Genomic DNA, 13,941 nt, shown 5'->3' with positions numbered 1-13,941 from the left:
GGATCTCAATTTTGTTTAGAAAAATTAATATAGTCAAAGTAGTGGAGTAAGAAAATGCCGTGCTCACCTCCTCCCAGGACCACATCAAAATTACAACTAAACTACAGAACAGCCATCATTGCGAACCTCCTGAAGTGTAGCTGAACAGAAGCCCCATAACTAAGGACATGTAGAAGAAGCCACACTGAGACTGGTAGGAGGGGCGGACAGGCAGACGGCTGGTCCCACACCTATGTGTGACAGTTTAAAATCTGGAGGGATTTCTTGGCTTCAGAGGTCCCCCATGAGGAGCGAGGGGTCCCAGCCCAGGGTTCCAGTGCTGGGAAGAGAAGTCCCGTAGCTTCTGGCCAGTGGAGATTGTGGCTGAGTGAGACGGAGGCTGCTGGAGTCCCAGGGGCTCCTCCTAAAGGGCCTACGCACAGACTTACTGGGACTCGCTTACCCTAAGCCCCTGTGCTGGGGCAGCAGCTGAAAAGGTGCCAGGGACATATGGGAAGAAACTGAATTGTCTGGTTTCAGGGCAAGGGCTAGAGGGACACTTCTCCCAGACAAACGTGCCGGGAGACACCGTTGCTCCTTTGTTGAGCCCTCCCTCCTACCACAGCCTGCAGGCTCAGGCAAGTGCCACATCTGAGTCCCCATCGACTTGGCTAACACCCTTCACCCTGCCCTGTTGATTCCCTGAGACCCCACCCTACCCAACTTGCAGGCCCACCCAAGCTGCTTTCACTGGCTTTTCCATACAAACGGCCCGTCTTGGCTCATACTGCGGGCTTTACTGAAGTCTCTAAAAGGTTCACACACCCCATACAAGCAGCATCTGGCCTCACCATGCACTCTACCGCTCGCTAAGCAGCCCTAAGCCTGGACGAGCTGCAGCCAGCCTCTCCGGGCACTTCCACGCACAGCAGAAGTGACAGCCATCTGCAGATCACTGAAGCTCATACCAAGGGGCCCCGGGCAGGACATAGGCAGTGACTGAACCTGGCCTGCACCCCAAATCCCTCCTAAGAGGCCCCAGAACCAGCACCTGGTGGCCAGCTTCACACCACACTGGAGCATCACCCAAACACCTCAACAAATGACACACCCAAAGGACAGACTCGGCAGGCACCGAGGCCCTGCCAAAGTGTCTCCTGGCCCATAGCGTTAGCCCCAGCACAACACTCCATTTGTAAGGATGGGTTGGTGCTGACTCACCTGTACTTTGCTGCCTCTGTGGCTCCTTGTGTCTGTCTGAAGTCTTGCTCTTCAGACGCATAATCTCAAACTCCCGAGTGATCATTCACACAACACGTGAACTGAGCTTTGAGTTCCTGGGATAGGACTAGACAGGCTCATTTATATTTCTCACCTAGAATTTAAGTGAACGTTGTATTTATCATTTGACCACAAACATGATAACATCAACTCTGCTTTTACTCTCAGCCCTTGTTGAGCGTTTCTGTGACTCTGTTAAATCACTTTTCGTAGGATGCCCGTCTACTACTTAAATGTCCTCCTGGACACACTTATATGTCTTATTTCTTTTCCCCCTTTTAAACTGAGAATAACAACAGAGGTAATATACCTTTAAACACCCTTCTTTTAAAATCTGCAGTTTAGCCCTAACCGGTTTGGCTCCGTGGATAGAGCGTCCACCTGCGGACTGAAGGGTCCCAGGTTCGATTCCAGTCAAGGGCATGTACCTGGGTTGCGGGCACATTCCCAGTAGGGGGTGTGCAGGAGGCAGCTGATCGATGTTTCTCTCTCATTGATGTTTCTAACTCTCTATCCCTCTCCCTTCCTCTCTGTAAAAAATCAATAAAATATATTAAAAAAATAAAAATAAAATAAAATAAAATCTGCAGTTTAATAGTCAAAATCCCCTTTTGACCATTAAACTGCAGAGACTCAAATATCATTTGATGCCAAGCCATCTTGTTTTCCTGCAGCTAAATGTTCTCAAGGTTTTAAAAAATTCATTCTGGACTTCTGAGTAATGGCACATTTTTAGAGGAGAATTGGCCTAATTTTCTGTAAGTTCTAAATTTCAATTCTGTTTTAAGGAAACACAAATCCATCCAATACTACAAGTTCTGCAGCAGGTGTTGAAGATCTTAACATCGTACAGGTGACAATTCCAGGTATGGAAGTTTATCTGGCTTCATCATAATTTATATTATACTAGAGGCCCCATGCACGAAATTTGTGCAAGAATAGGCCTTTCTTCCCCTGGCTGCTGTCACCGGCTTTCCTCTGGCACCTGGGACCCGGGCTTTCCTCGCAGCTCCAGATTCATCCAGAAGGTCGTCCAGAAGGATGTCCGGTCTAATTAGCATATTATGCTTTTATTATAGACTTTTTATTTTGTTATATTTTAAACATTTCCTGACATGAATTAGTCTCTTGGAGTTGTGTTGTTGTTGTTGTTTCCTTAGTTCATCCTATTAATTATGGGATGACAATTCAGGAATATAGAATATGCTGCACATCCCCACTCACTGAATATCTTGCCTGTATCAAACATTGTTAATCAAATAATTGTTCTCCCAGCCATGCCCTGGCATTAATGGGAAAATACACCTCAAAGCAGATAACTCCAAACACTAGCTACGATTGAATAGGATTTGGCCACAGAAGTGAAATTTTCTTTTGCTGCCCATCAAGTAATCTCCTTTTCTGAGTAAGTGTATGTAAAAGATATCTGGAAAGCTACAACAGAAGCTAATTGCATTGTTCCTCCAGAGAAGGAAACTGAGAACTGAGATGAGGATGGAAGAGAGACATTCACTATGTACTAGTTTATATCTCTTGAATTTTGAACCATGTTGTTGCTTTATTTATTCAAAATATTTATTTAAATATTCTATTTAAATTTTATTAAATAGAATAAAAACTTTAAGTATTGAAAAATATTCCCTACTAATTTTAATACATTTTATTCCTTTTACATGTCATATTGCTTTGGCTAGGATTTCTGTTATAATGTTGAAGAGTAGTGGTGAAAGTGGACATCCTTGTCTTTCATAATATTGAAAATGTCCCTGAGAGTAATATGTAGTATGTTTATATGGAGTTATAGTTTGGAAAATATAACTTTGTAATGTAATGGCTTCCATTTACAAATTTCCAAGATGCTTAATTTTTGCCAAAACTAAACTGAATGATAAGCCACTTAAAGTGCTTTTTCATATGCTAACAAGCATTTCTTCTAACAGCTTTCTTGGGGGCAAATACATGATAAATCCTCGTTTGTTTGTTTGTTTAATTCTTTTAGATAATGAGAAGGAGAGGTTATCAAGCATGGAAAAGATAAAACAACTAAGAGAACAAGTTAATGACCTCTTTAGTCGAAAATTTGGTAAGTTTTTATATTGTTACATATCCAAAATTTATATATTTGAAATAGTTCTTTTTAATTGAATACTTTATCTGAGAAACTGATCTTTCTGTGAAGGAGCTATAATCAAAATGAATGTGTATTTTTACTGAAAAGCTTTTACATAGAAACACTAATTAAAATAATAATAATAATAATAGCTATCTTTGATTTACTGAGTTCTTACCATTGCTGAGCATTGTTTTTGATGCTGAACACGTGATTAAATATCTAATCTTCACAAAAACCTTTTTCAGTAGATACTATGATAATCCCTATTCGATGGATTGAGAAACTGAGTCTGCTATACTACCCACTAGCAATTTCAGAATCAGTAAGATTATTCTTACATCACAGTACTCCTGGAAATTAAAATAATAATGGCTCATCACCATTCTTGTCACTTGATGTGAATGCTTTTTAAATCTTAATGATAAAGCATAGTTTGCATTAAGTAAATGATGAATGCAATTAATTTTGCTGTTTGTCTCATCACAGGGGAAGCCATTGGAGTGGATTTCCCCGTGAAAGTTCCCTACAGAAAGATCACATTCAACCCTGGCTGCGTGGTCATCGACGGCATGCCCCCCGGGGTGGTGTTCAAAGCCCCCGGCTACCTGGAAATCAGCTCCCTGAGGAGGATCTTGGATGCTGCAGAATTTATCAAATTCACAGTCATCAGGTAAGTGCGAGTTCCCCTCTCGGTCATGAGAACTCATCTGCAGACAGTAACTTGCCTGCAGTAGATGAGGGCGGGGTAGGGACTTTTACCCCCAGGAGGTGGGCGATGGGTCCCTGTAGTCAACTGCTGTGCCCTGCTGCCTCTCAACTCATTTTATCATATTCTGCTTCTCTGAGCTGTGTGTCCCTGTTTCTTTTGTTACTGTTATTTTTAATCCTCATCCAAGGATATATTTTCCATTGGTCTTTAGAGAGAATGGAAGGGAGGAAGGAAGGAGGAGACAGAGAGAGAAACATTGATATAAGAGAGACACATTGTTGGGTTGCCTCCTGCAAGCACCCCGAGCAGGGGCCGGGGATCAAACCTGCAACCCCAGTACATGCCCTTGACCGGGAATGGAACCCACAACCCTTTGGTACTCGGCCAGGGCCCTGTTCCTGTTTCTTGGTGATCATGGGCAGCTGTCTCAGTTTTATATCTCACTGCAGTAGCATAGAGCTGACACTCACAAAAGTTTGTCAAATAGAACTAAATAGACAGGAGAGAAAAAATGAACACTGTTGCATTCACCAATATCTCTTTCTCTTCAGACCACTTCCAGGCCTCGAGTTTAACAATGGTGAGTATTCGGGAGATGATATCATTCCAGTAGCCGCTGTGAAGCGGAAAGTGTCTTGGTGGGAACTGACGATGGGGTCCTTGCTTCTTAAACCTTAGCGCAAAGCATGCTGCTCTTTATACGCATTTTCTTTTTCCTGCTTGTTGCAAAGTCTCTTAATTCTGTTCCTTGAATTTTCTTAGCCGGGCTTTTTTTTTTTTTTTTTTTAATCCTCACACAAGGATATTTTTCCATTGATTTTTAGAGAGAGTGGAAGAGAAAGGGAAAAAAAGAGAGAAACATTGATGTGAGAGAAACACATCTATTGGTTGCCTCCTGCCTGAGCCCTGACCAGGGCCCAGGCCAAGGAGGAGCCTGCAACTGAGGTATGTGCCCTTGACCAGAATCGAACCCGAGACCCTTCAGCCTGCAGGCCGACACTCTATCCACTGAGCCAAACCAGCCAGGGCCTTAGGCATTTTTTTCTCACACATGAGTTTGATGGACCTTGCTGCACAGCAGACTGTGTGTGATACGTGAGCCCTTTATGGTTGGGGCTCATATCATAATACAGTGGTGCCTTGACTTACGAGTGTCCCGACTAACGAGTTTTTCAAGATACGAGCCGTCTCTCAGCCGATTTTTTGCTTTGAGTTGCGAGCTAAAATTCGGGTTACGAGCCAGCTTCAGATACCCCACTGCTAGTTGGCACAGCGAACGTCACAGTGAACGCCACAACATCAGCCCAGCATCACAGGTCTCTCATTCACTTTAAGCGGTTAGCTCTTAGTTGAAGCGTCAGTGTTGTGCTCGCATTTGTGCTTGCAGTTATTTTGCAAAACTTCGGTTTTTCAACCATGGATCTGAAGAAAGTAAGTGCGAAAGACAGCGCTGAGAAGAAGAAGCGGATGATGTGCATTGAATTAAAGAAAGAAATTATCGCAAAACATGACCAAGGTGTGCGTGTAATCGACTTGGCGAAGCAGTACGAGCGCAGCACTTCTACGATCTGCACCATACTGAAGCAGAAGGAGTCGATACAGGCTACAACTCCAGCCAAGGGCATTAAAATAATTTCTAAACAGCGGACATCTACCCATGAAAATATGGAGAAGCTGCTAATGGTGTGGTTAACGGAGAAGCAGCTCGCAGGAGAGACCGTGACGAAGGCTGTAATCTGCGAGAAGGCACGAGCTATTTACGCTGATTTGCTGCAGCAGACCCCAGGCACTTCAGTGGACGAGGCACCGGGCGAGCCGTTTAAAGCCAGTCGGGGCTGGTTCGAAAATTTTAAAAAGAGGACCGGCATTCACTCCGTTGTCAGACATGGTGAGGCAGTGAGCGCGGATATAAAGGCAGGTGAGGATCACCTCAAAACGTTTGCTGAAATTATAGCAGCAGAAGGATACATCCCCCAGCAAGTCTTCAACTGTGACGAGACAGGACTCTTCTGGAAGAGGATGCCAAGGAGAACTTATATAACGGCAGAAGAGAAGAGGCTGCCCGGCCACAAACCCATGAAGGATAGGCTAACCCTCGCACTGTGTGCCAATGCAAGCGGCGACTGCAAGATTAAGCCGCTGCTCGTTTATCATTCGGAAAACCCCAGAGCCTTTAAGTCACATCAGATTCTGAAAGAAAAACTGCAGGTTATGTGGAGGGCAAACCCGAGGGCGTGGGTCACCAGGCAGATCTTTGTGGAGTGGGTGAATTTGGTCTTTGGTCCTGGCGTTAAGAAATATCTCCAGGAAAATAACCTACCCCTGCAAGCGCTTCTTGTCCTGGACAATGCACCTGCCCACCCACCTAACCTTGAAGATGACATCCTCGAAGAGTTCAAGTTTATAAAGGTGCTCTACCTTCCACCTAACATCACCCCTATCCTGCAGCCAATGGAACAGCAGGTGATTTCTGATTTCAAGAAGCTCTTCACCAAGCACCTGTTCCGCCACTGCTTTGAGGTGACAGAGAGCACAAACCTTACCCTTCGAGAGTTCTGGAAGGACCACTATAACATCGTGACATGCCTCAGAATTATCGATATGGCCTGGCAGGGTGTTACAAAGAGGACCCTGACTTCTGCGTGGAAGAAGCTGTGGCCGGAGGTAGTGTCTGAAACGGATTTCGAAAGACTCGAACCCGCAGCGGCAGTGGTGGAGGAGATTGTATCCCTCGGCAAGTCCATGGGCCTGGACGTGGATGAAGGTGACATCAACGAGCTCATCGAGGAGCACTCCGAGGAACTGACGACGCAGGAGCTAAAGGAGCTACTGACGCAGCAGCACACGGAGGTTTTGCAGGAAATAGATGACATGGAGGAGGAGGAGGAGGTTATCTCTGTAAGTGAGATAAAGGAGATGTTGGGAGTGTGGGAGAAACTTTCAGACTTTATTCAAAAGAAACACCTAGAAAAAATTGCAACTGGGCGTGCGATGGAGCTATTTAATGACACTTGCCTAACTCATTTCAGAAATATTCTGAAAGGGAGGATGAAACAGATCTCATTGGACAGATTTTTATCGGAAACTCCTGTAGATGAAAGAGATGAAAGCGAGGCGAAAAGGGCAAAAATCAGCAAATAAGATTCAGTTATTCAGTCTTTCAGTTCAGCCTTTCTCCTCCAACTCCATCAGCATCTTTTAGTCATTTGATCTCCAAGGTAAATGCTGTACATTAAACTTAATAAAACAAGTTTATTGCACTACATTCTATTGTTCAGTATTGTGTTTTTATACAATATTCGTTATTTTTAAATACATTTTTCTTATTTAAAAACATTTAACAAAACAATTTCGGTGTTTTTTGGGTGTCCGGAACGGATTAATGGCATTTCAATTCATTGTAATGGTGAAAATTGATTTGACATACGAGTAATTTGAGTTACGAGCTCCGTCACGGAACAAATTAAACTCGTAAGTCAAGGCACCACTGTACTGAACTAGTCCATCTCAGTTGGTAGACAGTGATTCCTGGCCACCCCAGCCCCACTCCCTGAGGCCCCTACCCCCCCAACTCCCACAGTTCAGAACTAAAAGTGGTACCACCTGGCACAGCAGTGCTCCCAGAACCCTCCAAGCCCCCCCACCAGTGCTGAAAGTGACATCTGTTCTGACTGAGCAATGCCCCGGGCACTCTGCTGGTTAAATATTTTTAATGTCTCCCCTAGAGTCTTACAAGCAAGCTACTATCCTGTAGGGTGAGTGAGGCAGGAGGTGTAGAGATGTTCTCAAGAGCTTGAATCCCTAGGGAACCTCCTCACTTAAAGTATTCTTTCGAAATGCTCAGTTATTAGTCCTAAACTCATCTGGTTGCTAAATGATGTTTACATTTGTAATAGCTTTTTCGAGGCACAATTCACATGCCAGGAAATTCACGCGTGGAGAGTGTACACAATTCAGTGATTGATTTTTAGTAAATACTGTAAAGGGAGTTGTGCAGCTATCACCACAGTCTGATAGAAGAACATTTCCATTGCCCCCCAGGCATTCCTCCTACCGATTTCCGGTCATTTCCCGTTCCCACCCCCAGGCCCAGGCATACCAACCACTAAATTGACTTTCTGTCTATATATATATATATATATTAATTTGATGTAAAGTTCAAGCATTTAATTTGCTATGAAAGTCTACCAAAAGTGAGTTTTCATGTCTGTGTTCTTTCGAAGTAAAGCGTACCTGCATCATGGCCAGGTTCTTTCAGTTTAACACAAGTTAAGTTCTGTGTGGTCCTCTGGCCATCACCTGTGTCTTTTGTGACGCTCAGCAGGTGACTCATACACCTTCTGTGCTTGTTCCCTTCTCTGACTATAAAGTTCTCTTGAGAATCAAAAGAAAAAATATGTTCAATGCAAATGTACTTTCAAACCATTCTTCTTTAGACCAGATGTGGCAAACAGAGCTGCTTGCTGAACTTGACCAGGATGTCTTTTGTTTGGCTCATATACTGGTACCTTTTAAAAATGGTAATCTGGCCACTATTAAAAAGCCTGGGACTTTTTCCTGAAAACCAATTTCCAGGTTTTCTTTAGAAATCTGCCGGTCTGGCCTCAGAGGCCCATTTCCCTCTGGCAGCCCTTTGCTGGGGCTGAGTGTCCACCGATCCTGGCTGCAGGGGCGGGTTACTCTCCAGTTAACCACACCCCCTACCCACTTTCTCTCTTCCGCTTATCATCATGCTTTTGCTGCTGCTTTTGTCATAGCAGAGTTAAAAGAAAAGTGAACTATTTCTTTATTTCTTTATTCTCTATGTCTTTATCAAAAGTGGGAAAAAGAAAGATAGACCTTGAGGGCCGTGTATTTCAAGAAAAGTGGGAGAGAGCGTATTTCTTCGTGGAAGTGCAGAATATTCCTACGTGCTTAATATGCAAACAGAGCATGTCTGTGTCCAAAGAATACAACCTCCGACGCCATTATCAGACCAACCACAGTAAGCACTATGACCAGTACACGGAGAAGATGCGCGATGAGAAGCTTCATGAGTTAAAAAAAGGCCTCAGAAAGTACCTCTTAGGGTCATCAGGAACTGTGTGTCCTGAGCAAAAAGAATTGTTTGCAAATGCGAGTCCCAACGACAACGCTGCCATGCAGGCTGCAGAAGATGTGACTGGGAACTTATGGGAGAAGTTACGTGAAAAAATCAGATCATTTGTGGCCTACTCGATTGCGATCGATGAGATCACAGACATTAATAACATCACCCAGTTGGCCATATTCATCCGTGGTGTCGATGAGAATTTTGATGTGTCGGAAGAACTTTTGGATACAGTGCCCATGACAGGCACAAAATCTGGAAATGAAGTATTTTTGCGTGTTGAGAAAAGTCTTAAGAAGTTTAATATCGACTGGTCGAAATTAGTGAGCGTGGCCTCCACGGGCACCCCTGCCATGGTTGACGCGAACAATGGGCTGGTGACAAAGCTGAAGTCCAAGGTGGCCACGGTTTGCAAGGGCTCGGACCTGAAGTCCGTTTGCTGCATTATTCACCCGGAATCGCTCTGCGCTCAACGGTTAAAGATGGACCACGTCATGAACGTGGTAGTGAACTCCGTGAACTGGATATGCTCCCGTGGCCTGAACCACAGCGAGTTCACAACTTTGCTCTATGAACTGGACTGCCAGTATGGCAGCCTCCTCTACTACACGGAGATTAAGTGGCTCAGTCGTGGGCTGGTACTGAAGAGGTTTTTTGAATCGTTGGAAGAAATTGATTCCTTCATGTCATCCAGAGGGAAGCCCCTGCCTCAGCTGAGCTCTCAAGACTGGGTCAGAGACTTGGCCTTCTTGGTCGACATGACAATGCATCTGAACACTTTGAGCCTCTCTCTCCAAGGCCACTCGCAAATCGTTACGCAAATGTACGACTTGATTCGGGCGTTTCTGGCAAAACTGTGCCTTTGGGAAACTCATTTGGCAAGGAATAATCTGGCCCACTTTCCCACCCTGAAATCAGTTTCCAGAAATGAAAGTGACAGCCTGAACTACATTCCCAAAATTGTGGAGTTAAAGACCGAATTCCAGAAAAGATTGTCCGACTTCAAACTCTACGAGAGCGAACTGACCCTGTTCAGCTCCCCGTTCTCCGTGAAGGTTGAGAGCATCCATGAGGCCCTGCAGATGGAGGTGATTGAGCTGCAGTGCAACATGGTGCTGAAAACCAAGTACGACAAGGTGGGGGTCCCCGAGTTCTACAAGCACCTCTGGAGCAGCTACCCGAGATACAAGAGCCACTGTGCAAAGATTCTCTCCATGTTCGGGAGCACTTACATTTGTGAGCAGCTGTTTTCCATTATGAAACTGAGCAAAACGAAATACTGCTCGGAGTTGAAGGACTCCCAGTGGGACTCCGTCCTCCACATCTCGACATGAAGAGCATGCTCCTGGCAATGCCCCATGGGCTGTAAGACTAGAGTCCTCTAGACCAGTGGTCGGCAAACTGCGGCTCGCGAGCCACATGCGGCTCTTTGGCCCCTTGAGTGTGGCTCTTCCACAAAATACCACGTGCGGGTGCGCATGTACAGTGCGATTGAAACTTCGTGGCCCATGCGCAGAAGTCGGTATTTTGTGGAAGAGCCACACTCAAGGGGCCAAAGAGCCGCATGTGACTCGCGAGCTGCAGTTTGCCGACCACTGGTCTAGACCCAAGGGATTTTGAGACGGGGAAATGAGTTACTAAACGTTTCTGTTTTTTTCACTATGACTCACAAATTTGATTTGCAGTCTCATACCTGTTTTTATGACATTTTTGGCTTCACTATAGTCCAGTAAAAATCGAGAAAGTTTTCTTGTATTTCTAGTTGACTTTTCTTATGCCTGGCCCTTGTCACTCATTCACATGGTACTTGCTTGACCCCTGTAGGCATTGGAGCTGGCATCTCCAGGTTTAAATCAGTCAGCAGAGACCAGAGGGAGGAAGACAGATGTGTGTGTTCATTGAGGGGCATGTATGCACACACATTTATCACACACACACACCCCTTTTGAGTGATGTCCCTTGTGACCTAACATGATTCCAAGTTTAAGCAGAGTTGGTTGGAGATGTAGTATTACTGTGTTATCAGCCTCTGCCTCCACATGAACCCAGAAAGTGAGGGTTTAAAATGGAAAACCCCGAAACAAATAACATTTGCCTTGAAAAGGCAAAAAAAAAAAAATAATAATTGAGGTTTGGAGGTTGTCTCTTTTTTCAACGTTATTTTGTGTGCTGCGCCAGCACGGCCAAGGGTGACCCTGAGTGGGGGCGGTGAAGGATTTAGAAAAGACAGACAAGAGAATAAAGCTGGGTCTGAGTGGGACACTGCCCTCTCTGATGGAGAGAACACCACGGACTACAAGCCATGTCTTTATTTTATAGCCAGATTCCACAAGGTAAAGTGAGGGCGTGGTCAAGATGTCTACCACATTCTCGTGGGTTTTGATCCTACTCAACTACATGCAGCTGAACTCTATCAAACCCACATCACTCAGACCCGTGGGGCCATGTGTTCGGACCGTAGGTTCAAGCTTACAACTACAGCTGTTGGCTATAATTGTGCTGGGAGGGACTTGTACGTGGCCATGAGAGGACTGTGCCCTCTCATTAGTCCGAGGCTTGAACCTGTCCAAACACTGTAGCCGCTCTTCACAATTTTGAAATAATTCAAATTTATAGAAAAGTTGCAGAAATGAAAATAGTATGAAGAACATTTATATGCCTTTTAGCCAGATTCTCATATTGCAACATTTTACCCCATGTTTTATTATTTGTTTGCTTTCTCTCCCTCTCTCTTTCATGTGTGTACAACATTATCTATAAGTGTATAAATGAATGAGTATATAACATGTATGTAAACATATATAATTTCTTTCTGAACTATTTGAGGGCAAGTTGTACACATCATTTACCCCTACATACTTTATGGAGCATTTTCTAAGAGTAGGGATATTCTCTTAACATTACCAGGCTTTAGTTACCAACTCCCGTTAACCGAACATTGATGCAATACTTTCACCCAATTTACCATTCATACTCCAATTTTGTCAGTTGACCCAAGATGTCCTCATTTTTTTTAAAGAGTAATGTGTTTTTTGTTGTTGTTTCTTAAACATATTTTTATTGATTTCAGAGAGGAAGGGAGAGGGAGAGAGAGATAGAAACATCAATAATGAGAATCATTGATCGACTGCCTCCTGCACGCCCCCCACCGGGGATCAAGCCCACAACCCGGCACATGACCTGGACCAGAATCGAACCTGGGACCCTTCAGTTCGAAGGCCGATACTCTATCCACTGAGCCAAACCAGCTAGGACCAAGATGTCCTCTTTTTAGCATATTTCCCCTGGAGGGTTGTCATTTGAGAGCACATATATACCTGTTTTCTTAGTCTCTATTCATCATTGGAATTAGGGACCCAAAACTGTGAGTACTTTCCAGGTTGGAGGACTTAATCTGACTAGAATGCAAAAAGGCCGAGGATCCTGCCCTGGTGCCCCCCTCAGGAAGCAATGGAGAGAAGGCTTCAATACGAGTGAAGGGAGGCTGCAGGAGGGGGAGACCGGCCTCCAGGTGGTGGCCTGCTCAAGGCACCCAGCCTGCTGGAGCCTGATGCTTGTCCTCAGACACCAGGGAAATGACCCAGGCCGGTAGCTCCTGTCCCTGGAAGGTTGGCTGCAGGCACAGCTGGGTCCCGCTAGCTCAGAGGCTCACTTCCTGGGGAAGAGGTCCAGGATGGACTGGTTTACAGAGGGGTGGGGGACCAGCTCCTGGTGCACCTGAGCAGGTGTGGACCCCGGATATCAGAGCTGCGGCCCTGCATCAACCAGGCTTGCCTGAGACCTAACTGATAGTGGTCACAGACTATCTGAGATTTGGGATCTTAGATGGTCTTCAAACAACGCAGGATGGCCGGCAGGAAAAGCTCAGCCTCCTCGATTTATGGACAGGCAGCTGAGGCCCCGAGTGGGTGAGTGGCCTGCCCAGGCCACACATCCAGTAGAGGAGTCTTCAGGATTCAAACCCAGGTCCGTGTGACTCCAAAGTCCATGGGGTTGTTTGTTGTTTGTTTTTCCTTTTCTAAGTGGCCACCGTGCCTGACCTGGTGTGCAGCCTCAGCTCATCTGCTTGTGTGTGGCTCCCTGGGGCTAGCCCATCGGTGACAGGAAGGGACAGCCTGCCTTCTGTTGACTGAACCATTCATGGGGTGCTCTGAATCAACTCCTGAGGCCCCTGGATTCCTTCTTTACTCCGCAGTGTGTGTAGGGACCAGGGTGGCTTGACCACCCGTCACTCACATGCTGGGGAAATGACTGAAGGAGTGGGCTAGTTTCAGCAGTCCTGGCGAGGCGGTGTCTATAGATGGGAACACTTTGGAGTGCTGTGGTCACAGAGAGAGGGAAGGGCCCAGCACAGGAGCTGGGGCCTGGAACTGGTGGGTGCCTGTGAGTTCTCGGGGTGAAGGAACCCTGTATTCCCATCCAGGGTGGGCAGAGGAAAGAGCTGCTTACTCCTCCAACCCAGGAAACGGAAGGGGGGGCTGCGGGGAGGGGGGGCTCTGGAAGTTGTCCCACAGCACACTCCCTCCTCTGGGCGTCCCTCAACCACAGCACCGCCCACCAGGACTGACGCACAGATCATGAGCTCTGCAGAGTCCCGTGGGGCTTTGGAATCAGCAAAAGGAAAGCCTGGCTCCACCTCCCACCTCTGCCACCTACTTGCCCAATTACCGTAAACAAATCACCCACATTTTCTGAGCCTTGGTTTCCTCACCGATAAAGTACCTACCTGACGGAGTTGTTCTCAGAACTAGACGCAGTGTGAAGAGCTCG

General features: G+C 45.7%; 1 protein-coding gene across 1 annotated transcript in view; it reads left to right on the top strand.

Annotated features, from left to right (window-relative positions):
* LOC308517641 (general transcription factor II-I repeat domain-containing protein 2) overlaps positions 1–10,925 on the top strand; it is a 46,144-nt gene extending 35,219 nt beyond the window's left edge. The window contains exons 11-16 of the mRNA XM_081088868.1: positions 2,049–2,126; positions 3,260–3,343; positions 3,860–4,043; positions 4,634–4,662; positions 8,902–10,536; positions 10,750–10,925. Coding sequence (XP_080944994.1) covers positions 2,049–2,126; positions 3,260–3,343; positions 3,860–4,043; positions 4,634–4,662; positions 8,902–10,505 — 1,979 coding nt within the window. The 3' untranslated portion in view covers positions 10,506–10,536; positions 10,750–10,925. The remainder of the gene's footprint in view (positions 1–2,048; positions 2,127–3,259; positions 3,344–3,859; positions 4,044–4,633; positions 4,663–8,901; positions 10,537–10,749) is intronic.
* Positions 10,926–13,941: the final 3,016 nt, after the last annotated feature.

The sequence above is a fragment of the Myotis nattereri genome (genome assembly GCF_964212035.1).
Source record: "Myotis nattereri genome assembly, chromosome: 4".
Classification (NCBI taxonomy): domain Eukaryota; kingdom Metazoa; phylum Chordata; class Mammalia; order Chiroptera; family Vespertilionidae; genus Myotis; species Myotis nattereri.
This window is presented reverse-complemented; position numbering and strand designations above follow the sequence as displayed.